Raw genomic sequence first — 23,417 nt, forward strand, 5'->3', positions numbered from 1 at the left:
CAAACTGTAACTGCTCTTTATTATTACTTTAACTGTTTCTGGGTTTTGTCTGCGGCAGCAAAAACCTCGTTGTTATACGAAAGTCACCGAATGTTTACTATTTCCTAGTACGCCGTGAAGGCAGCAGTGCTGTGAACGCCGCCCACTGAGACTGAAGGCAGCATTGAACGCACAGGGATGAGCAAGGCAATCAACGCTGGCTTGAGCTCTCTTTTACTAGTTAAGTTATTTTCTAATTGTTAAGAGAACGAATAGAATGTGTACTAAGTAGCCATAGGCCTTGAATATCACTCTTAAAATGTATACCGCTGAAGCTTGTTGATTTAAGTTGTTTTGTTGGCGGCCGAGGTTTATAGAGTTGGCGTCTGTTGTTGTTGTGGCCTGCTACACGATAGCCTAGCTCAACTAGCTGTTAGCCTCAGCTGGTTACTGGAGCCCAACTCGCTTCACATCCCCAAAACGAGGTTGGGTATGGCACACCTTTACAGCTAACTCAGGAGACATTGAAAGTAAGTACAAAAGTCTCATACATTTACGTCCACGTAGCTAACTTAGGCTAAGTTAAAGGAAGAAGTGTTGTGCTAACTTAACATCTGTTTCAGGTTAACAGAAAGTGCTTTAACATGTAACTCAGCCCATCCCCTGTAATGAGGTGTTTTGGTTTTCTGGTTAATAAATGGTTTGGCTTGTGTTGGCTTTAACATTTAATGGTTTACAATTCAGTAAAGCTGTGTTCGGTGGCGTATTGCATTCACTTGAAAAAAAGAATCTTCCTGTACGACAGAACTATCTCGTAAATAAATTTATTTTTCATTTTGCTATTTTTATGAGATGCGCAGAAACAGGAAATTCAAAAATAAATGTAAAAAAATCCTTAATTTATGAGATAGTTATGTTGTAGAAACAGAAAGATGTTTTTTTTTTTTTTTTTTTTTTTTTTTGGGTGAATGCAATACGCCACTGTAGCTGTGGACATTTCTCCCTTGTTAACTCTAAATATTATTTTTTTTTACCTTTTCCAGGGGAGGTGTGATTTTGGCAAGGGATCACTTGCTGTTCCCCAGCTATGAGAGCCTCCACTTAGTGACAGACATCTCAGAGAAAATGGAGCTGTACTGGTACATGTGAGTATAACTTTGTATAAATGCACCATGTTTTAAATCATATCAGAACTTAAAAACTAGTGTCTCAACCTGTTGAATTTCCCCTCCCCTTTTCTCCTCCCCTATTTTGTTTACAGAGTCGTTATCATATTCATCATCATCAAGATATTCTTCTATGTGTGCTGGTACCGGTCAAGACAAAGACAGCTTGCAGCATACCTGAGCAACCCTCGCAATGCTCAGATAGTCATTGTTGGAGGAAGGGCCTACCTTCATCAGATGTGTGAGAGACAGAGTGTGAGTACAGACCCCCACCCCACTTTCACTCCCACACAGGGATAAACACAAACTTGTTTCATGCTCCAGACTTTTCATGTAGCAGCAAACCATTGACATACTTCTGAACCTTCAGGACACATTTTACTAACACAGAGTATACAACAGTGCACAGTTACAGTGAGTTATTTAGAGAGTGATGCCGACAGGTCAGGCACTGACTGACTGTTTGTTTGTGTGGCATGGACGATTTTCAAGTGTTAGTTGTTAAATTTAGCATGTTAACAGACTCCTTTCCTCTGGGGCACAGGACAGTGAGTCCTATGGACCTCTGTCACCTCTCTTTGACATACTGTCAGCATGTGAGTTCTTATGCAATATCATAAGGCTTATATGCATAAAGAAATACAGTAGCTTAGAACATGAAAAGCACATGCACATGGGAAAACCCCTACCAACGGAAGGCTTACAGACTGTGAACACTGCCGCTTTTCTGGTTGGACATCTATTCTGAAAATGCTGTCAAAGTGCTGTTATTTTGCCAAAGTGTGAACAATGTTACATCTCGGCTGCTCCACACTGTTGTTGTTTGATATCATCACATGATAAATAGCCCAAAGTCAGGCCTTCCTTGTGCTATAAAGCAGAAGTTTCCAGTGGCAGCTGTAATAAATCCACTGTGGCAGCCCAAAATTGAATTTGGGTGAGAGAAGTTGTTGTTTTCTAGGCTAATAAATTATGTTATGGATGGTGACATAGCTTGGCATACTTGCCAAAACACTGTTGCTTACTTTGAATGGCATTGAGGGGCATGTCCAGCACTTGTATTTGCATCTGAACAACTCTAATTGTAGCTAAGCTAGCAGCTCTCTAATCTGAGGATGTGTAATACAGTGTGAATAAGCTCCTAAAGCAGCGCCCTTAAAAGGGGTTCATGTTACTTTTCATCCCATGGTTGAAACATGTAAGAGCTTTATGAAACAGAATCGAGAAAATCTACATGGTGGGGAACAAAGGGGAATTGCATCTGTAGTTCCTCTGAAACTGCCCACGTACCACAGCCACAAACTGAAAGTGGTGTGTCACAAAATGAACTTCGACTCCTTTCTGAGAAGTGTTAGTGGGAGTGAGTGAAAGTTAAATAGGGTCACAGTTGTGCTACATTTTTGTAGGCAAGTTTGTTCACTGAAGTGAGTATGTGGTTTCCAGTCAGTCTTTTTACCCAGAACAGATTGACAAGAGAAGCCTCTTGTCTCTCAGTAACATATTAAGAGGTTTGTGCTTTCGAAGCCAAGCACTTCTGGCTGGTGTGTACTTGAACGCTTACATTTCTCAGCCTTGTTTGTTTGACCTTCCTGACGTCAGAGGTGCAGCAGGGCGAGTCAGAGCTTTGACAGCTACTCAGTGAGAAAGTCGTGGTGAGTGTGTGGCTTGGACATGTCTTCTTGGAACTAGTTTGTCAAATTTGAACCATGCCTGTGAGATACTTTTGAGCAAATATCACCAGAAGAGACACAGAAAGCGAGAAGGAGCACACTGCGTTACTAATGTCTCTGTTTCCTGGATATAATACACAGAAATGATTAAGATCATAAACTTGCTAAATGCTGCAAAGTGCTGCACTCATGACAGGGTCAAGATGAGATGAGACTTCTTATCTTGTATTGATGTTACGTCTCTGGTAATGAAATAAAATTGTATTAACATTAACAGGTCTAGCAGTTAGTTATTAGTTTCTCATAGGGGAGGAACAGTTTATGAAAAAAATCAGATCCATTCGGTTTCCCTCTCTCTGTTCAGGCAAGTGTGCTTCGTTCCGTTCAAGTCTATCTTTTTTTCTCCGTTCTTCATATGAACGTACAACTTGTGGCAAACAAGATTCAGTGTGAGCTCTGATGACGGCGGTAAGAAAGTGGAGGATAGAACTGCGACTGAGTACTGCCAACTTAGAGAGTTGGTAGTTACCTTTAACGACTTTCCAGAGCCCTCTGGGAAGTTTTTTTAAAGGCTACGCTTCTTGCGACTTTTCTGGAGTTTGGAGAATCTGAAGTTCAAGCGTGTTTTGATCTCCGATGGACAGCCTGTGCTACCCTGAGCCTCTCCTCTATCCAAAACACAGAGACAGTCCTCCTCACTCACAGCAGATGAAATCATGCAAGTGCGTGTCTCATTATGGTTACATATGCCTGTCCCGAGCCCAGATAAAGGAGGAGGGTTGATACTTTCATATAAAAACAACAACAAAAAAAGAATCAGCAGAAGAAAGTTAATTTGTAGTTCTGAACATATGTATGAGGTTGTGATGTACCTGCTTTTTGTCTCTCCCACGTTATTTCTCTCTCCTACAGAGTCCATGACAGTTACATGCAAATGACACAGCAGCATCTATAGTGACTTTGGTGACTTATGGGGCAGCCAATAGTGACTTTTCTTACTGAGGAGGTGGCATGTTGGAACTAGCAATGCTTCCCTCAGCTTTAATAATGTTTTAAATGGGAAACAGCCTTCTTCTTTCAGGTTTTTATGACTATACACGAGATAATTAAAAATAATTTTTAATGGTGGATTATTTGGGTCTATGGTAATCTGGGATAGGGCTGAACAATTAATCGATTTTAAACCTACATCACAAAGTAATGGAATGCAATTTTCAAATTGCAAAGGCTACAATAAAAAAAAACAAAAAGTTTCATGTACACAGACCCGGAGGGAATAAAGTAACTTGTATTTGTCCACCCTTAAAACCAGCAAAAGTCAAAATGCTGTTTTTTTCCGGCAAAAAAAAAAAACCCTGTGAGCTACAAAGATCCGTACAGTAGAATGATCGTGGCTGGCAGAGCCATACCCCGTAATCACTTTGTTTTGTATGGTTTGTTACTCTTACTGACAACTGGAGGTCAGTAATTTTTTAGTGTTCCTTTTTCTTTTTCATTTAAGAAATGCAAAAAAAACTTGTTTAAATGTTAACAGTATGTTTTGTTGTGTTAGTCATACTATAAAATGACTCCAAACTTGTGTTATGTGAACAATGCAGAACATAAATGCCCCCCCCCCCCCCAAATAAAACAAAAAAAAAAACAAAAAAAAAAACAAAAAAAAAAGAGAATTGAATGCTAAATTGCAATTGCAATATTGGGCTGAAAAAATCGCAATTGCATTATTTTCCAAAATCGTTCAGCCCTAATCTTGGGTGTTAAAAATGACAACAATGTACACCGAAACGAACCAATAACCATGTCCACAAAACCGTGTTAAGAACCGAACCATGGATTTTGTGAAGGGTTCCATCCTTAAGAGGGATCAACTGTTTTTGTCTTGTTATCATGCGTCGGTTTTTGCGTTTAGTTTCAGTTGCCATCCTCTGATTCTTGAAAATCACAAGTTGTGTGCTAAATTTCCTGAAGATCATGACTGGTTTAGCTGATCTTTCTTCAAAAGTCATCTGATCAGTGTTTTGACTGTCATGGCTGTCCTTTCTGTCCTAAACTTTACTCCACATGCTTTCCACACTTCCTGTTCCAGATTTTAAAATCAGACACACATTTAAAAAAAAAAAATCAGACTTCTCTTTATTTTCCACTTAAACTTCTGCCTAACTGCACTCTTCTTCGTGAAGATATTTTGGGAGATATGACAGCGATGCCTCTCCTCTGCACCATGGAGTCATCTCCGCAGGCGATGCCACAGGTTCAGACAGTCATCAGGATTGTGTTTCCCCCAGAGCCTCTCTGCTTTACTGCCTCTCTAAAACACCTGGAAGCACTCTCAATGATTCAGAGCCTTCCTAAAATATGCTCCATGAATCATATGAAACAGCTCTCTCAGATGGTTTTCTTCGACTTACTTCGAACTTATGCCCACTTCCCAGTAGTTATTGCAGCAAACTGCGCATGAATCACATTAACACATTCTTCGTAGAAATAAGGCGTTTAAATGGAAGTCAGCACAAAAGGTCCGGCCGATCGATTCCAGTAAATGTTGATACCAGCGAAGCTTTGGTGTCGTCTCCTTGGTAGTTGAATCCAACGTGCTGATGAGGATATTTCTGGCACAGTTTGGGATACTTGCAACAGGAAATGCCCCAGCTGTGAAAAAACTCTCAACAATGTGGCTTGGGTTTCCCTAGACCAGCTCTAACATCCTGTGTGCTATCTGAAATATTTGTCTATTTCAGGGAAAGTCTAATCCACTTTCAGTTTGCAAATCTTCTTATCTTATCAGACATTCAGTATATGTATACAGAACAACTCCACGTCCAAAAGCCAGTACAGCGACCCTCAGTCACCGTGTTTTCTCCACAGCTTCCTCCTCCTCAGCACGCCTTATGCCTCAACTCCTTTGTTTTTATCTTCCTTCCTCTTTTACTTCCTCCCTCTTTCCTCCTCTTCCGATTTTCTTACTCCCCTTCCCCTCCTCCCTTTTCATTCAGCCATCTTTCATATGTAATGATCCCTTTTTGGATTTTAATGAAATGTGCAGCAGGAAGGCCCCGCGGTCATCCATAACCCTGCGCTTTGAAAGATTCTGGAGGAAAGCCGAGAAGGCCAGAGTCCAGAGCTTCAATGAATCAAACTTGGAGGAGGGGAAAAAGTCCTGATGTGGTATCACTCACTAAGCCTCTTGGACTGTCTTACTCATGGCTACCTGGAAAGTGAACCCAGAGGGTCGTTTGAGGAAAGACCTTTGGTTTCTGTTGGCTCAGGATGGAGGGGAAAGTTGAACAGTTCGATTTCACAAAACTTTGTTTGTTGTCCTTTTTTTTGGCCTACAGAAAGAGTTTTTAACAGACACAGCAGACGTGACTCACATCCAGCCTTGCAGAGTCAGTCTGGGGCACAAAGACATGCCATGATGCAAACATAACAACAATATCATCTATTTGATGTTGTTTTTGTGGTGCCAACTTTGAACTCTGGTTGGTCTGTTCGTGCTCCATCTGTCCTTATCGCTTTCTATCACGCCCACAACAACAAGATGGCAATTTGGACTAATTAAGACATCCGCCTGGAAGAACATCCATCCATTATCACAATCTCCTCTGAGCTTTCTTCCTGTTGCTTCTTCAGTGAACACGCCAACATGAAGGGAAGCATTCTTTGCTTCCTCTGGGATTAGATCATGCAAATGTTTTAGTTCCAACCAAATGATCGGGCTGGACATTACGTCACAGCCCAGTATAACATACTCAACCACTGTTTATGTCAGGGGTTCAACAGCAGAAGTCTGCCTTTTTCATTTTGTGTAAACACATCTATGAAGGGTTAAAACGTGGCTCACCAGGTTTTGGGTGAAAACATTCCATGCTGGTCAGCCTCGTGTGGGGAAACACGCGCTCACACACAGAAAACCTGCGGCCCTCCTTCCACCTCCAGTATCACGTTTCTCTCCAGGAACATTGTCTTGTTTATTCAGTGAAATTTGTTCTGCAGTGTTTAAACTTTCTCGTCAATTCCTGCCTGGAGCGAAGAGTTTAAAGGAAGACCCAGTGGAAGAGCGCGTTTATAAATCATGATTACCATAACCTGCGGCGATGAGCTCTGAGACGTGTGCAGTCAAACCGGCTTAGCTGGTATATTTTTAGTGTTTGCAGGATAGTCAGCGGTGAAGTGTTGACTCAGGAGTGAAAGTAGTGCTGCAGATGTGTGTGTGTGTGTGTGTGTGTGTGTGTGTGTGCACATGCTATTTTATAATAGAGCTTCTCAATGAATTGCAATAAGAACATTAAAAAAGACATGAAGTTGTTTACATTTTCATCAAGCCAGTGAGGCCTGGGTATGATGTTGAGGCTTTCACACCATTTAAATTCAGTCAGGTCACATTGTGAGGATGACAAATTAAAGGTTTTGTATTATTTTGTGTTTTTTAAGGGACACAGTGAAAGACATCCGTCATTGTTAAACTCTAGGAGCAGCTGATAGACATTTAAACCATGAGTTATAGCCAAGGCGCTCAAGTTTTTATTTATTGACCACTTTTGTCTCAGTATTGAACCATCTATTCAAGTCTGCTCCAGGAGCATATTTCTGTGCTTTTGATTGTTATTGCCTCCACTAAGGAGGTTCTGTTTTTGGGAGAGTTTGTCTGTCTGTGAACAACATAACTCAAAAAGTAACAAACTGATCTTGATGAAATTTTCAGGAAATGTTCAAAATGGGATAAGGAGGAAGTGATTAAATTTTGGAGGTGATCTGAATCACTGTCTGAATCCAGGGTTTTTTCAAAGAATCTCTTATCATTGTGAGATAGGGCTGTTTTCACCATATGTGTATATAACTCCACCATAAATGGTCAGATTGCTTTGCAAAACAATACAAGAACAGTCAACACTGTCAGGCAACAAATTATCGTACAAACCTGCAACTAACACCAAATCGTAGCAGTCTGCTGAAAAGGAGTATAACATTAAAGTGGGACTAAAGTGTTGGTGACAATCACAATATGCTTGCTGAGTGCTTTTCTAGTTATGTTTGTGCTTCTGCTTTTCTTGCTCTCATTAACTGTGTTTCTGTCTCCGTCCACAGCAAACGTCTGTGTGGCCGAGTTGGTACGGCGTTCAGGATGACCTGTCGATAGAGGAGCCATCCACAGCCCTGCCACCAGCTGCATCCTACTCCCACTTGGACATGCCACCACCATATGAGGCAGTCTCTGGAGGTAACACACACACACACACACACACACACACACACACACACACACACACACACACACACACTCACACTCACACTCTATGACCTGTTACCACGTAGAATACATCAGCTTCCTCTTTATTCTTCACCGAAAAGCTACTTCATTCATAATTTCCTGTCAGCTGCAGACTTGGCGGACCACACACATTTTTCACATTGTTGCATGTCCTTGTGACTTGGAACGCAGTTTGGTAAAGTCAGGTTCATGTATGATACATAGGAAAAACAGGGTCCCTGTAAAAGATGTCTGTGGAAAAGGTTTTTTTTTTTTCTGATCAAGGTTTTTTTTTTTCTTTTAACCATTTCACAACATGCCACAGGTTCACGTGCTGTTAAGTGCACGTGGTTCCTTTCACTGTCATCTACGCACAATTGAACATTCTGTACATCGTTTCCTCTGCGTCAGAGTTCACTGTGTGCAGCTGCAGCAGTGACAGCCTTTCTAGACGTTTATTACAGAGAAGCAGAAGCTGAAGAACCTTTACCGGTTCACCTTAAACAATCACCAATGTTTGTGGGAGAAAACACTTCCCCCACAGAGATCTTACAGTCCCCACCTCCTCTTCTGCAGCTTTGACATGCAAGAACACTTTTTTCCAGTGTACCGTGAAGCCACCACATGAAGTGTCACCTCCTAACATCGTAGCATGCACCGTGTTTCCGTCTGAAATAACACCTCTTTCATCCACACACACACACACACACACACACACACACATCAGAGCCCGGTGCTTAATCCAGCACTCTGATCACGTTGTGTAATGGTTGGAACGCCTCACCTTTCCAAACACCAGCAGGTTTTACTCAATCAGGACCAGTGCAGTGATCTCCAGGCTGGAAAAACAGAACATGTGCTCCCCTCTTTGTAAGGGGCTGCAGTAACAACGACATACTTTTCTGAATGAGGTGTTTTTTTCTGCACTGAATAACTTTTATTGGTAAATTCATCTTTCCTAAGCTCACAGTTGTGTTTACACACAGAGTACTTTGTCTGCTTTAAAAGAGACAAAGTGGACTTTGTGTCACTAACCCAGATATGAAGAAGGGAACAGCTTCAGGGCTTTTTTTGTGGACCAAACGTTCCCCTGATGCATTCTGTGTCAGTTTAGTCTTAGCTAACACGCATCTGTTTTCAGCTGTGCTGGCTCGAGCCTTCAGCTGAAGTCTGTCTCATTGATGATACTTCAGCAGCTGTCATGTTTACCTCTGGTTCACTTCCTTATTTTTGTTCCCCCTTTGCCAGTTCTGTACTGTTTTTCATTTCAGTCATGTGTGATGTCTTGTGGTTCTCTTTTTGAAAACAAAGCTAACCTGCTGCTTAAAGCTCATCCTATCCAAACTACAGGGTCATTCATATGGAAAGCTTCAGTTAGTTTTGTCTGCATGTCATCATTGAGAACATGAAAGACAGCCTGAGCTTGTCAAGCAGGTTGACTTTTTGAATCAAGAGCAGGGCCGTCTTCTGAAAAAGCTTCTCACTGGATGTGAAATGTTCATTCAGTCTGAAAGCAGGATGTGGTTTCATGCAGGGTGGAAGAGGTGACCTTTAAAGAACTAATTCAACAACATGCTGCAGCCCCCCTTCCTTTTTCAGATACCACAGAGCGTGGGGGTACAGAAATAGTCATATTGTGCTAGTGCATGTGTATATAATTACATCTGCATGAATCTACTGACATCAGCTCAACGGACTTCCTTCCTGTAGCTCTTTGTCAGGTTTTTAGAAACTAATTTTTAACTATCATGAAAACAAAAAATGGTTAAAGAAACTTTTCATCACAGGCTGATTGATGGAGAAAGAAAGTGTCTGTAGGGATACTTTTTCAGCCACCACGCCATGGTGACTGCAGGAGCTGAAACAAGTGAAAATCTTCCTGTTTCACTGATGCGGGAACATTTTGTTACACAGTGAATATGGATAGGTATCAATAACTAGTTCCTGCTAATAACAGATTTGAAATTGTTCAATCCACCAGCATTTTTATCCTTTACGCGTAACGATTCCCCGGTTGATTCCTGACATTACATTGGGGAGACCGGACCTAGCGTCATGTGCAAAGGTTTTGCTGAATTTTATGTATTTACTTTCAGAGAAATCCTACGTTGGCGTATTAGGGCCACTTTAAGAAATCGAAAAAAAAAAGTTGAAAAATTAAACGCAAAATTTTAGAGATAAAAACTAGAAATTTTCGAGTTTGTAAAGTCACAAGTTTATGACTTATTGAACTCAAAAACCTACTAGTATATTAGGTCGCAATTTTACGACATAATAGACTAGTAAATTACGATTTCTCAAAGATCTGTATGTAGCTTCAAATGTGTAGATTATAATGTACTTCATTTCAAGATGGACCGAATTGACAGCCTCATCAGATTATACTTTAGAGTTGGTCTCAGCAATAAGGAAATACTACTGGTTTTGGCCCAGAGTCATCACATTTTTATAAGCAGTCAGACTCTGAAAAGACGTTGTCGTGCCATGGGGCTGTTCAGAAGAAAGCAGCACACTAAACTTGAGGAGGTGTTTGCATTTATCCGACAAGAAGTCCAACGCAGCGGGCAGATGCAGGGATATAGATGGTTACATCTCCCAGCTTTACGGATGGGGTATGGGTTCAACAGGACACGAACGAAAGGGCGAGTTGTTGAACTTTCCTCCTTGGGAGCATTTAATAAAAGGAATAATAAAAAAGTAGACAGGCGATCTTGCGCTTCTACAGCAGAGACCAGAGCAATCAATAACAGTTTACAGTCCACTCAGACTTCTTAGTAGATCACAGATAAACAAGTAGATTGTAGAAGGACACATGAAAACATCTGATATCTTCCATATCTGTCACAAAACAACCTTCAATTTTACAATTGTTTTTTTTAAAGTTTCTTTTTTTTTCAGTTTAGCTTTTTTCAGTTTAGCTTTTTTCAGTTTTTAACATCTGCATCTTTTAAGCGTGGCATCCCCTGTGCATCAACTAACATCTGGGACTTGTGACTTCATAAACCAGTAAATTTACGACTTTACAAGATCAGAAACTTGTGACTTTACTGACACGCAAATTTACTAGTTTATAAAGTCATAAATTGTCCACTTTGTGAACTTGCAAATTTTTGACTTTCTGAAATCGTAAATTTGCAACTTTAGAAACTCGAAAATTTGGAGTTTTTTTCTCGATAATTTGTTTTTTTTTATTTCTTTAGTGGGCGTAATACACCGTCGTAAAATCCATATCCAGTGACAAATTCAAAATTTGTTTACTGGTAAACTTAATAAAATGTAAAATGTAGGTATCAATACCCATCCCTAATGGTGATACTAAAGAGTTTAACAGCACCACAGGGATGATTTTCTCTGAATTTATCCATCACCAGGTTATTCCAAAGGGGCAACACCCAGTTTTAAAAATGAAGCGTGCACAGAAGTGCTAAAAGTTGTATTTCATTACAGTCCACCTCAGGCTGCCTGCAGAAAGACTGGAAGCCACATCCACACCAAGCCAAAAACAGACTTATATGGCATTAAAATAACAATTTACAGCCTGGTTCAGAATCAGCCTGGGTCTAAATCGCTAACACCTCTATCGACACACACTGTGGGGAGGTGATTTTTTTTTCCAACTCCGCGGTTAAGAGATATTGAGATCATCATTTTTTTATCTAATCAAAGGCACAGCTCACAGGGCTGACAGGTCTGGCACCTTGTAGCTGGTAGTGAGGAGGCTTAGAGCCCTCCTCTTGAGTCAGAATTTCCAATATGGCCCTCACCAATGCTTGGCTTCATTACTCTGCACAAGGAAGAGACGAGTGATGTCACAAATTGCCATATATCCATGCATTGTAGAAATCCGGAAATCTTTTTGTGAATTGCGCAAAATGTTTTGTTCTGTAGCAGCTTAAATGAAGTTTACAAACTAAGGCTAAAATGAAAGTTTTCTAAAACATCATTATGAGAATAAAGGGATTGTTTAATCGAGCGAATACATTATGCGTCACGTCAGCGAGCAGGTGAACCCTGCTGTAGTTAACTAAGAGGGAAGCAAATCTGACAAAGATACAAGAAACAAGGAAAAACGTGTGCGTGACGTTCAAAGAGTTTTTCAGTGACGTCAGCCAGGAGGATTCAGCTGGGTCCACATCTCAGGGGTCAGTTCTCATTCCCATTTTTGTCCCTCAAATCTTTATGCTTCAAAGTTTCCAACACTTTTTGTTTCCTTTTTTTTCCTCCAGCACTTTTTATTTTGGGGTTTCTCACACATTTGAGATCTGCACATCAGCGCCCTGCGCTCTCTTCTGGTGCACAGTCTGTCACATGGAGGAGCACACAGTTGTTGATCCAGCTTAGAGAGGATTTGGAAAGACTGTTTTGATACAGTAGCTCTCTGTGCTTGTGTAAACCAGGCAGAATAATTACTGGATTGTTAACATCAATGCTTTTGTTATTATCTTGGGTTATTGAAAAGCCTTGAGCTCACTGAAACTGAATCATACATTTATCAGACAGCTGAACGACTTATCTCCTCTTTTCTTTCAGAGGACGATCTGAAGCCGCCTCCCTACAGCGAGTGTGCACACAGCGATGAGCCCGACGCTGCTCGTCCCTCTCGTCTCACGCCTCTGATTTCTGAAGGAGGGGGCGACAGCATCAGTGTAAATGAAGCCCCGCCCCCCTACACGCTGTCTCCAGCTACACAGATCAGTCAACAGGACAGCCCAGTGAGCCACAGCGAGTCCCAGCCAGAGAGCAGGTCCACTTAATCAATCCCTGATGCCAGTTTGCCTTCTCCATGCACTGCCTTCCTACAGTACATTCAACCTCAGTGATCGTTTCCAGCCTAACTCTCCTCACACCAGAGGAGATGTTTATTTGAATGCGAGCGTATGTGTGTGCGGATGTGTGCGCATGTGGTTTTAAAAGTTGTTTTTCTACTTTGTATTGTTTTAAAAGAAGTGGTTATCTGATGAGTTTGGCAATAACAGACGACATCAGCAAGCCTGTGTGCCTCAGTCAGGACCACAGAATCTGCCTTCCAGCTGGGATGAGGAGAATACCCCTGACCTGCGAGGTCAGCGGGGATCAGTGAGACACATCGCAGAGAGCGTAAACAAGTCAAATGTGCTTTTTTTTCCCCCTCCAGTTTGTAAGTTGATTTTTACTGAATGTCTGAAGCTGAGTCCTTTCACAGATCTAAGAAAACTTGGAATAGTCACACATTTTACCTTGACGTTGAACTCATAGCTCAAGAGCAGTCAAAACTTAGTCACTGCACGTTGATTAAATGGAGGGAACAATACACCACCATCCAGGCTGCTTAAAATGCCAAGATGAGTTGAAAAACGATTCATCCAACTGTAATGAAAACAGTACTAGCTGTGTTTGTACTGGGCTGTGAACATTTTTACTGAAGCTTAAAAAACATGTACCTGCATGGCTTTTATTAGCTTTTTGATCGATCCTCAAGTGGACAGTTAAGGAAGTGTTGTTTTTTGTGCTTTCACTCAGGAGACTGCTGTTGGTATTTCCCCTTTCTTCATGTATGGCCAACAACTGAAAAGCTATGACTGTTTCTTGTCTCTTCAAACTCATCTCCTTGTTCCCTCTTCCCTGTTTCATTTCCCAGCATCCCTCCATTTAAGGGAAGTGAAGCAAGTCAGGGTGACATTAAGCCATACGCATCCACGAGATTCCTTTTAGATTGTGTCTAATAACAGCAAACAATAGCTTCCTGTTATTTCCATTTAACATTGTAAATGGGGTGTAAATTCCAAATATATTACTGTTAGCCAGCCAATAAGGGTAGTATTAGCAGCAGTGGCCCATCTGTTTTTTTATTAACCTTTAAAGGACCTTTAAAGCAATGCATAACTTCATTGGAAAGACTCAAAAATGAGGAAAGGAGAGTGAGCATGACGTGCAGTGACTGTTTGAGGGTGGAAGTTGAACCCATGGCCTCTGCTTCCAGGAATTCAGCCTTTGTTCATAGAGCACATAATCTCACCTCTTGAGCCAAACTGAAGCCCCATAAGTCATCATCTTGGTTGATCATTCAGGAACATTTTAGAGATGTGAAATGAGAACAGCTTGATGGTGTTGAGTTCCTGTCTTGACAGACAACGTGTGGGACATCCCCTTCGAAAAACAGAAACTCAGAAACAGTGTGATGTACACGGCCTAATTAGATATCCGGCATACTGCAGCATGCATCTGCACATTAAACAAATGATGTCTCAACTTTTTCAAATTGTTATCTCAATCAACGCTTCATTAATCCAGCACACATGTTGCTGAAGACAAAGTTTGTCGGCGGAGAAATATTTGATAATGAATGTAGTAAATGTAAAAGTAATGACCTCATTAGCAGCACCGGTTCTGTTTAATACATCACACTGATTAGACCGGCACATTAGGTGATTCAAGAGCCTATTAGATCTGTGAATGGACGTGAGCCAGGACAAGACGATGAAATAAATGAGCACCCTATGGCAGTAAGAAAGACATTGTATTACGCTGATTACCTTCTGCTGCTGGGCTTTGTTCGTAGTGGCTTCACAGTTTCACGTAAACGCCTAAAGACGTCGGAAACTGTCGGAAAAAATGTAAGAATCGGACAAAAGGTCTTTTGGGGTTCATCAGAAATTTAATCTTTTCGGACATAATGAATTTCTGTGGCTGTAAACTAAGAGAATTGGATGTGATGTTGTGAATTTCAAGGATTAAATTAAGATAAATATCACACTAAATGTATAAAAATCCAGAAAAATGTCTCATAATCTTGAAAAAAAAATGAGCCTGTGATGACAAATTGAAAGTGTGGCGCTTTTTGTGTTTCCTAATATGTTGTCGTTCCCAAAACATGAAGACTAACCAAAAACTGTGTGTGAACATCAGCTCCTGTTCTCTTTCATCTTCATGTGTTCTTACCACGGGCTGGTAGAGGTCAGAAAAGTTTGTATTCTTCTTTTGTTTATATTTTCTGGAATAGTATTGCTTTGAGAAAGATCATATCCTTGCTTGTTTTGCTTTTTGTATCTGCAGCGTTTCACATAATCCGGACATAACCCTGTAAGGAGATGCTCCCACATGACCCTCCTTCCTGTTTGTTTCAGCAACAAAGTAATCTGTGTATAGTTTTTGAACACATGAGAAAAAAGTCAAACCAAGTGAACATACTATAAATGTTTTGGAAAAAGTTGGGGGGGGACAGGGTTGGAGTTAAAAATGTAAAAATGTTACGTGATTAAATGATAATCCTTCATATTGTGATGACAAATCGTGGAGCATCTGCCTTCTTGCTGTGGTGAAACAATCTAACGGGTGCTGCAAGGTACAAATGTGGACTCAGTAACACAGCAGCAGCATTATATCTAAATCACAGTGTTACAGACCTCCTCTGTAATGTACGTCCTGTTTAACTTCATGTGCATTCCCATGCTGGGTGACATATCAGATCTCTCCAGTCTGTAGCTCTGTGGGTTGAGTGGAGGGTTTATTTTTGTCTCTTTCAGGTGAAATACGTCTTCTGTATTAAACTGTTGTTTATAATACTGAAGTGTTGCTCGTCTTGCTTTTATCTTACAGTCACTTTTAAACCGTCAGGAAAATTATCCAAATTTTTTCAAAACAAACCATAAATCCACAACTAAAATAGACTTCCTGATTTGTGTCCACTTTCCTAAAATAGTGTTTGAGCTTATACAGTTCTTTTTTTAGCAGATCACCCTCGAAAGGAATTTAAGAAACTAAGACTTTCACTGAAGGCCTAAGTCTGTTCCTTAATGTGGGTCAGGCTCCTGAAACATTTAATCCTACTTTTCTTAATGCGACTCATTTTTGGACCCCCCCTGCCCTATAGACCAGTGGTTTTAATGGTGGGCTCAGGGGCCTCTTTTGGGGTCCAAAATCACTTTACCTTTTTTTTTTTTTCTATTAGTTGTATCAAATTGCCCGTTTTCTCCATTATTGTGAAGAAATGCACCAAATTATTAATAAGATTCTAAATAAAACTATACAAACATAAAATTCAGCATCAGCTTTCTGCTTTTCTTTGTTGCTACTTGACCCCTGAGGTGACAAAAAAACCCCAGAGATCACCTCCACCAAACAGAGTCCTAAATCCAAAGATTCAACATGGCAACCCTTCATAAAATTCAGTAACTCATTGTAATACTCCATCAGTGATTCATATTTTGGTCCTCTGCTCACATTCAGCACTCCCATACTTCAAGACACATACCTCTTTTATCTTATTTTATTTTATCAATTTTTTTAATTATGCGGCTGTTTTTTTTCTACATTAAATAGTTATGGTAAACCAGAACAAATGTTTTTTTTACTTTTTCATCTTATCTTTCTCTTTTCCCTTTCAGCTACATAAGCATACTTAGATGAATACTTTATTATATTATAAGATGTATAACACACACCCTTGCACAAACACCCTAGAACATAATACTCTGCCTTACCAACGTATAACTGTAATATGTCTTTTTTTAAATTTTCTTCTCTTCTATATTATTCCTTTTTTTATTTTATGTTTTTATTATTTTATTTTTTGTCACAACCTTTATGTAATGCTTTGCACAAAATAATAATTTTTAAAAAAGCAGAGAACGACAAAAAAAAAAAAAATCTTAAGTATTTTTTTTTTAAAGTTATCTGAAGACAAAAAAAAGCTCTGAATTGCTTGAAACAAGTAAAAAAAATACCTTTCAATAGAACAAGAAAAATTGGCTTGAAAATTTGCTTATAACTACAATAATAATCCTGAAACAAGTTACTTTATTTTGTTCCATTGGCAGATTGTGTTTTACTTGTTACAAGAAATCCAGACCTAATTTTTGTCTAAACAACTTGAAATAAGACATGTTTCTGAACTGGTTAGTTAAATGTGGCTCATATTAAGTCTAAAATTATATTTTCTACTGAAAATAAGACAAAAACACTTGATAAGATTTCAGTTTTTTCCAGTGTAGCTGACCTTCAGCTTCATCTTTAAGCTAGTATGATGTTACCCAGCACACACTTACTTGTCAGTTTATGAAGAAGTCCTTTCACTGTTACAGTTTAAATATGAAGATTACTTTGTTATTTATTTATTTATTTATTTATTTATTTTGTGAGCTCTGTGTAACCACCTCAGGGGACAACAGATGAGAGTTGTGAGTCCCTCACATCATTATTTTGGTAATCTCTTTGATGATTCCAGTTTTTCTCCAAATGCATCCCAGCATCTTGTATATTCTTCTGTCAGTCTCCAGCCCAAAATTGAGCCCCCAGCCCCCTTCCCTTTCCTCCTTCATGACATCATCAGGGTTCCTCCAGAGTCACAGGAGTCGTTATGTAACTGCTCACACAGGCTGGGTCCTCCCTGTGAGGAGAATAAATGACTGTGTGGAATCAAACATGGGGTTTTCTTTTATTAGCGCGTGTCCTTAGGCTTTTTAAACAAGTCTCCCATCTGACCGAGGCTGTTACTGGAGTGGAGTAGTGAGATAGTTGATCGTACTACGAACCCTCAACACCCTACCTCTGCTGGACATACCCTCACTTTCCAACCTGGCTGTGCTGTTTCTGTTTTTTTCTTCCACGCGCCTCCTCCACTGAGTCCTCACATGGCACCATCAGCATGATGTAATGACCTTTCTTTTGACTGACTGACCACAGAACTTACAGACTCATGCAAACTGTTTCCTGTGGCACTATAAGTTTACCTCCAACATCCACCCTCATCTCCCAATCATTTCCATCCTGAAGGTGACCTAACTTGATCTTGTATTAAACTTTCCCCCTTTGTTTGTAAGGTTTTACTCATTTTTTTTTCTAAAGAAAACCGTTTGGAAAAAAACGTTTTAAAAGTTGCTTCTAATCAGGAAGTTTATGCCAGATTAACGGCTTTCCACACTCTGTGGTTTGAGGGAAACGGAGACAGATTACAGAAGATCAAACAGACAAACACAAGTGAAAAGTCTTTGAGTGGAAGGATTATAACAGCAGGTGGTTAAGAAAAGTGGATGATTTACATTTATTTGCAAAGTGCTAAGTGAAGACCGGACAATTATTCCAAACATTCACATATCCCTCTGTTTGTCAAATCTGCAAACTGATGCATGCAAAATGCACTTATGCAACCTAAACAGTACAAAGCCTTTAGGCTGTTCTTACTGTTAGTGAAACTAATGTCTCTATATGTCATGAATGAGCAAAAAGACCTTCAGAGAGATCAGCAGGTTATTGCAAACGTTTTGTGTAATGCTGGACACCACCAAAATCGACAGAAACTGAAAGTTCTCTAGAAACTGTGATGAATGTTACGAGTAAGCGTAGCTCTAATGTCTCATCAGAGTTTTAACTAAAGCTTTGGAAATGTAACAAATGGGGGCTATAACTCAAGTATCTGTGTTTAAAGTGCCATCATGAGACTCTAACAAGAGAAGTGAATAAACATTGAGAATTAAAGAACTGTCAAAGATAATTTAGACATTTTTAGATACTCTCAGGGACTTCACTCTGTGTCACATTCGAGGTGGGTTGCCATTTTTCCACATTTTTAGCTGCAGCTGTGTACTCTAAACACAGTCCCTCACTCTGATGTCTGTTGAAATCCAGGTGAGAATTACCTCTTTGCAGCCGAAATAAACACAACAGATGATGAGTGCTTCCAAAGCAGCTGCAACACAAATACGAGCATGTACTAAGTCTCTTATGTGCCACTAGAGAGCAGTGTTGCACCAACCATTACTCCATCCCCCATGTGCATGATCAGCCTGCACCTGTTGCTGAGCCAACATGAACTGAGCTGTTAGTTATCACTCCAGCGTATTGATGTCTTTTAAAACACCCTTTTTGGGACAGAGAACGTATTGACATTAGTTCCAAAGTTTTGTACTTTAGATGGAAAAAATAATTGGGCTCGATCGGGATCAATCACACAGCCCTGCTGCAGAACGTACAGCAGAGCAGATACTCAAGGACATTCATTTTTCATATCTGAGCGTCTCTGCTGGTGCAACGCCTCGCTGCATACAAATGAGCCGAGCTGGAACAATTCACAATGCATATACGTACGCTTGATTATGGACCTGAGCAACATGCTGCATGTGAGGGGTCTGATAAATGGTGACTTGAGAGGCAATTAAAGATACCCGTGAAAAATAGACATGAAGCTATAGGCAACTTGGGTAAAAGATGCTGCTGTTGATAATATTAAACAGACGCTGAAGAGGGGAATTAGCATGTTGTAGCACACTCTTTTATCAGCAAGCCTTTATTATTTAGTCTTCTGAAGCAGTTATACATACACCCTTTAAATGTTAAAAAGTGGGTGATCCATCATGAATGCAGCCTCTATTGATTCATGTATTTAAATATGACTCAGTTTTGTGTCAGTGTTGAATACAGTTACAGAAGCAGCCTGTATGTCACTCCTGTATGCAGCACGCTGGTTTTTGCATTGAGTTATTGATGTTTTCCAGGGCAGTATTTGCATTTTCAGAATCCTGCAACTATCCATCATAGTAGCAGCTTCACTAATCATTACATCTCTCTATAAACAGCTGTATAATAGATACAACACAAAGCGCCCTCCTCAAGGATGCTCACTGAACCCCCTCCCGAGATTATTGAGGTCCTCGAGGTCGTCTGAGACACAGAAGTGACGGCTCAATTACCCTCTGTTGTCTCGTCAAAGATGTATTACACTCTCAAGCCTCTCATATTGCTGCAATACCTATCAGCTGACATGTTTCAGAGGGTGGTTTGCACGGGGATAAAATGCCCCACCTTTAGAATTCAGCAGGGAGGCACATTCCTGTCATGGGTGAGGGTGGATACTGTGTCAAAAACACGTCTGTTACCAGTTTCCCACCTCTCCAATTATTTAACATAACCATCAAGCCGGACCAGAAGAATTATTTCATGCTGTTTAAATTTTCATCTTGTAAAAAATTCATATTACATTCCTGTGCAAGGACAGTAAAGCTGACATAACACAACAGAGGGTAGGATAATGAGCTTTGCAGGTCATTTAACTGCTGACAGATTTCTTCATTTCTCTGTCTGAGCACCTTCAACACCTTTTCTTATGAGTTGGTGTGGATTGGTGAGATTCAGTCAAATACAGTTGATTAAAGCATAAAATATGAATTTACAGTCAAGGACATGTCCAGAGATTTGGAATAGGCCGCCCCGCAAGTCTGCTTTGTCCCCCTAGGTATCGGCCTAAAAACCTGAGCTGTGATGAGGTATCTATTGTCAGGGGAGGGACTTGTTTCTTCACAACTTCACTACTTCACTCATCCATCTTAAAAGACAGGAGAGTAATGTTATGTAAACATTGCTAATGAAAATATTTTGTCTGATGGTGCAGGAGTTTGCCATCACTTTTTTGAGCACTTTAAATTGAGTCTAAACCCATACACCGTGTTATCAGGAGAAATTGCACGTGTAAATAAGTGCTGTGGATTCATGTGTGTCCTTATTTCATGCCACCCTGAATGAAGCACTGTGCCAGTACAGCCACCAAAATCAATGCAGTCTAGACATGCCTCTGTGTAACAAGAGTTAAAACTCTTCAGTCTTTCATTAACATATTTTTTAAAAAAGCATTCAATTTCTCAAGCATTACAGATTTAGAAAGTGATTAATCTAAGTGGGTTTGTTCTTGTTGTCTGTTGGCAGAGATGGTTATTTCCCCTATTAGAACCAAGTGTCCAAAGGTCAACATCGTAACCGATGTCAAAGATCAGAGACAAAGTAGGACGATCAAACATCCCCTGACATATTTAATTTTTTCCTCCTTATTTCTGTTTATTAATTGAGAGTTTAACGTAGAAAAAATATAAACAAAATACGAGGAATTTGTTCAGCTTTTTATGGAAGTCGAATATGGAAGATTGTTTTATCTTAACAAAACAACAACAACAAAAAAAATCTTGTTTTAACAAATTAGTAAATAATGTGTTTATCTTGATTTCAGCCTATAAGAGCCACAATTAACAGCTTCCAGCCACTGGCTGTTGCTGTAGCCTACCATTAAGTTACACCTTACAATTGTTTGTTTACTTGACTGGGTTTGTTGAGTAGTTAGGGTTAGGGTTAGGGTTGGAGTTGGGGTTAGTAGGGGTTAAACTGTGGGCTAAGGTTGGTAAGGGTTAGACTACCTGCATACCCCCTGGAGTGCCATTGCGTACCCCCAGGGGTACAACTACCCCCATTTAAGAACCACTGCTCTACACCACCCCTGCCCTGTTGGATTATAATCAGATGGAGCTGTCATGTCCACCTGTCCACAAGACAAGTGGACCGGGCAGCACCCACTTTGCTCTCTGGTCTAGGCGGGATTCGAACCCGGTGTTCCCGTGCGGGAGAGCTTTGTCCTGTGCCTCTGCCACCAGGTCTGCCCACAACCAACACTACTGGAATCATCACCCCTTCCACATAATAACAATACACCAGATCAGTAGGCCAGTACAAAATACCATGAACCACGATCTCTATCTCCAACCCCAACCCCAACTCTAACCCAAACAAACACTCACCCTACTCCTGTTTGTGTTACCTGTCAAATTACTGATACTTACCCTAAGCATAACCCTACGTGTAACCTATACAAACCACAACAGTAACCCAAAAGTCTCACCTGTAAAAACCTGAACCCTAACCCTATGTCTAGTTTGTACAAGCACTAACACTAACCACAACTCTTACCCTAACCCTATGTCTCACCTCTAAAAACATTAACCCTTAGCCTCACCCTAAGTCACACCTGTAAAAACACAAACCTAAGTCTAACCTTTTAAAGAAACTAACCCTAAGTCTAACCTGTGCAAACTTAACCCTGAAGTCCAACCTATAAAAACACTGATACTTACCCTAACCATAACCTGTACAAACCTAAACCCCAAGTCTAATGTAAAAAAACAACAACGAACCCTTACCCTAGGTCTAACCTTTTAAAAACACTTTCTCTAAGTCTAACCCTTACCCAAACTCTAAATTCTAACCCTTACCCTTACCTTAACCCTTGCTCACCATAACCTAACCCAACCTTGTCTAAACTTGACTAACAACTAATGGTATGATGTATTTGAGTCTGTTTTTAATCAATATTTTAAAAAGCTTTTTAAGTGTTTCGGGGTTATGAACTCTTGAGCTTAACCCAGCAATGTGGTATTTTCATATTTTCATCTTTTATGGATTGGACTTAAGGATAAAAATATATCCATCTATTTTGGTTATTTAAAGAAAACTACAAACTTCTCTAAAAGTGACCAGCATCAAGCATCAAGCAAGCAGTTCCTGTGAGATAATTTTAAGAAGCATTGATTTATCAAGTAAGCATGTGATCAATCACAAAGTTAGTTTTTGTAAAGAAATAACTGTGTTTGACATTTTTATGCAGCTGCCAAAGGCTAGAGTATGTTTGGTGCTTTTCAACTTCTGTCCACACTAGCCTTCATCACCATCAAGTGTCAGCCACTTGATAAGCAGGTACATCATCTCTCCTTGGCCTGACACTACAGATATAATCTAGAGGGCAGGGACAGGCTCACTCCTGTGTCCATGTGATGACAGGATAAGTGGGGATGTCTGAATGTCAGAGGATAGGATGAGCACCTGGTGCAGTCAGGCATGTGTTGGGGCGTGATGGTGCTGCAGCCACAGTATCAGCTTGTTAAGTTAAATCAGAAGTATTTGTTATTAAAAGCTGGATTTGATCAAACTTAATACCTTTCTGACATGGAGATGTCCACGCGTTTTTTCCAAGGGTTATTTGTTGATCACTTAGGTCGTTAAGTCAATCATTAGAGCCCCAGTGACACTCAACAGTTACAGTAGGACAGGCCTATAGTCTGATATGTAAAGCCTTTATTAAAAAGAGAATAAATGTATTAATGTAATATAGGCATTAATTTTTCACAGAGGTGTGACGTGGTATTTAAAATCTCAACACCCCCATGCTAGGTTTGAAATCATTTAATAGCAGGCCTGAATTCTTCCAATGGAGATGTCCATATAAACGTGTTCGACACCTTTAATTCCTGAATGTTTGTCCAAACCCAAAGTTGTGAACCTGATGAGAGGGTTTAGTCGTCAACAACATGCTCAGTCTGGATGATGAAAATGTAAATAAGACATTCCTCCCCTGGGCTACCTGCAACCTCCTCCACTGGAGAATTAATGCAGAAAACATTTAAAATATTAACCTTGCTTACCAAAATGAAGCAACTCTTATCTGGATTCAGTGCTCTAAAGTATTGCATTTGCCCCTTTGGGTATTGGGTATGACATGAGTTTTCCTGAAACTGCTGCGAGTTGTTGAAGTGTGTCAGTTCCCAGTGAACAACGCAGCTCTGCTTG

The 23,417-nt window shown here is 40.2% G+C and overlaps 1 protein-coding gene across 1 annotated transcript; it reads left to right on the forward strand.

The window, feature by feature from the left end:
• The first annotated feature begins 118 nt into the window (after positions 1-118).
• On the forward strand, positions 119-15,594 carry LOC141807770 (uncharacterized). Its single transcript, XM_074693971.1, has 5 exons — positions 119-509; positions 1,023-1,124; positions 1,241-1,400; positions 7,901-8,033; positions 12,594-15,594. The coding sequence occupies exons 2-5, from the start codon at positions 1,105-1,107 to the stop codon at positions 12,815-12,817; spliced, it is 537 nt and encodes a 178-aa protein (XP_074550072.1). The 5' UTR covers positions 119-509; positions 1,023-1,104; the 3' UTR covers positions 12,818-15,594.
• The last annotated feature ends 7,823 nt before the right edge of the window (positions 15,595-23,417 follow it).

Source organism: Halichoeres trimaculatus, unplaced genomic scaffold (assembly GCF_033239565.1).
Source record: "Halichoeres trimaculatus isolate MK-OKI-2021-1 unplaced genomic scaffold, fHalTri1.1 fHalTri1_scaffold_18, whole genome shotgun sequence".
Taxonomy (NCBI): domain Eukaryota; kingdom Metazoa; phylum Chordata; class Actinopteri; order Labriformes; family Labridae; genus Halichoeres; species Halichoeres trimaculatus.

Bases quoted from the DNA above. Each gene is read 5' to 3' on its own strand.
- LOC141807770 (XM_074693971.1), top strand. From the start codon at position 1,105: ATGGAGCTGTACTGGTACAT. The intron at 1,125-1,240 runs GTGAGTATAACT...TTTTGTTTACAG, and splicing joins ATGGAGCTGTACTGGTACAT to AGTCGTTATCATATTCATCA. The intron at 8,034-12,593 runs GTAACACACACA...CTTTTCTTTCAG, and splicing joins ATATGAGGCAGTCTCTGGAG to AGGACGATCTGAAGCCGCCT.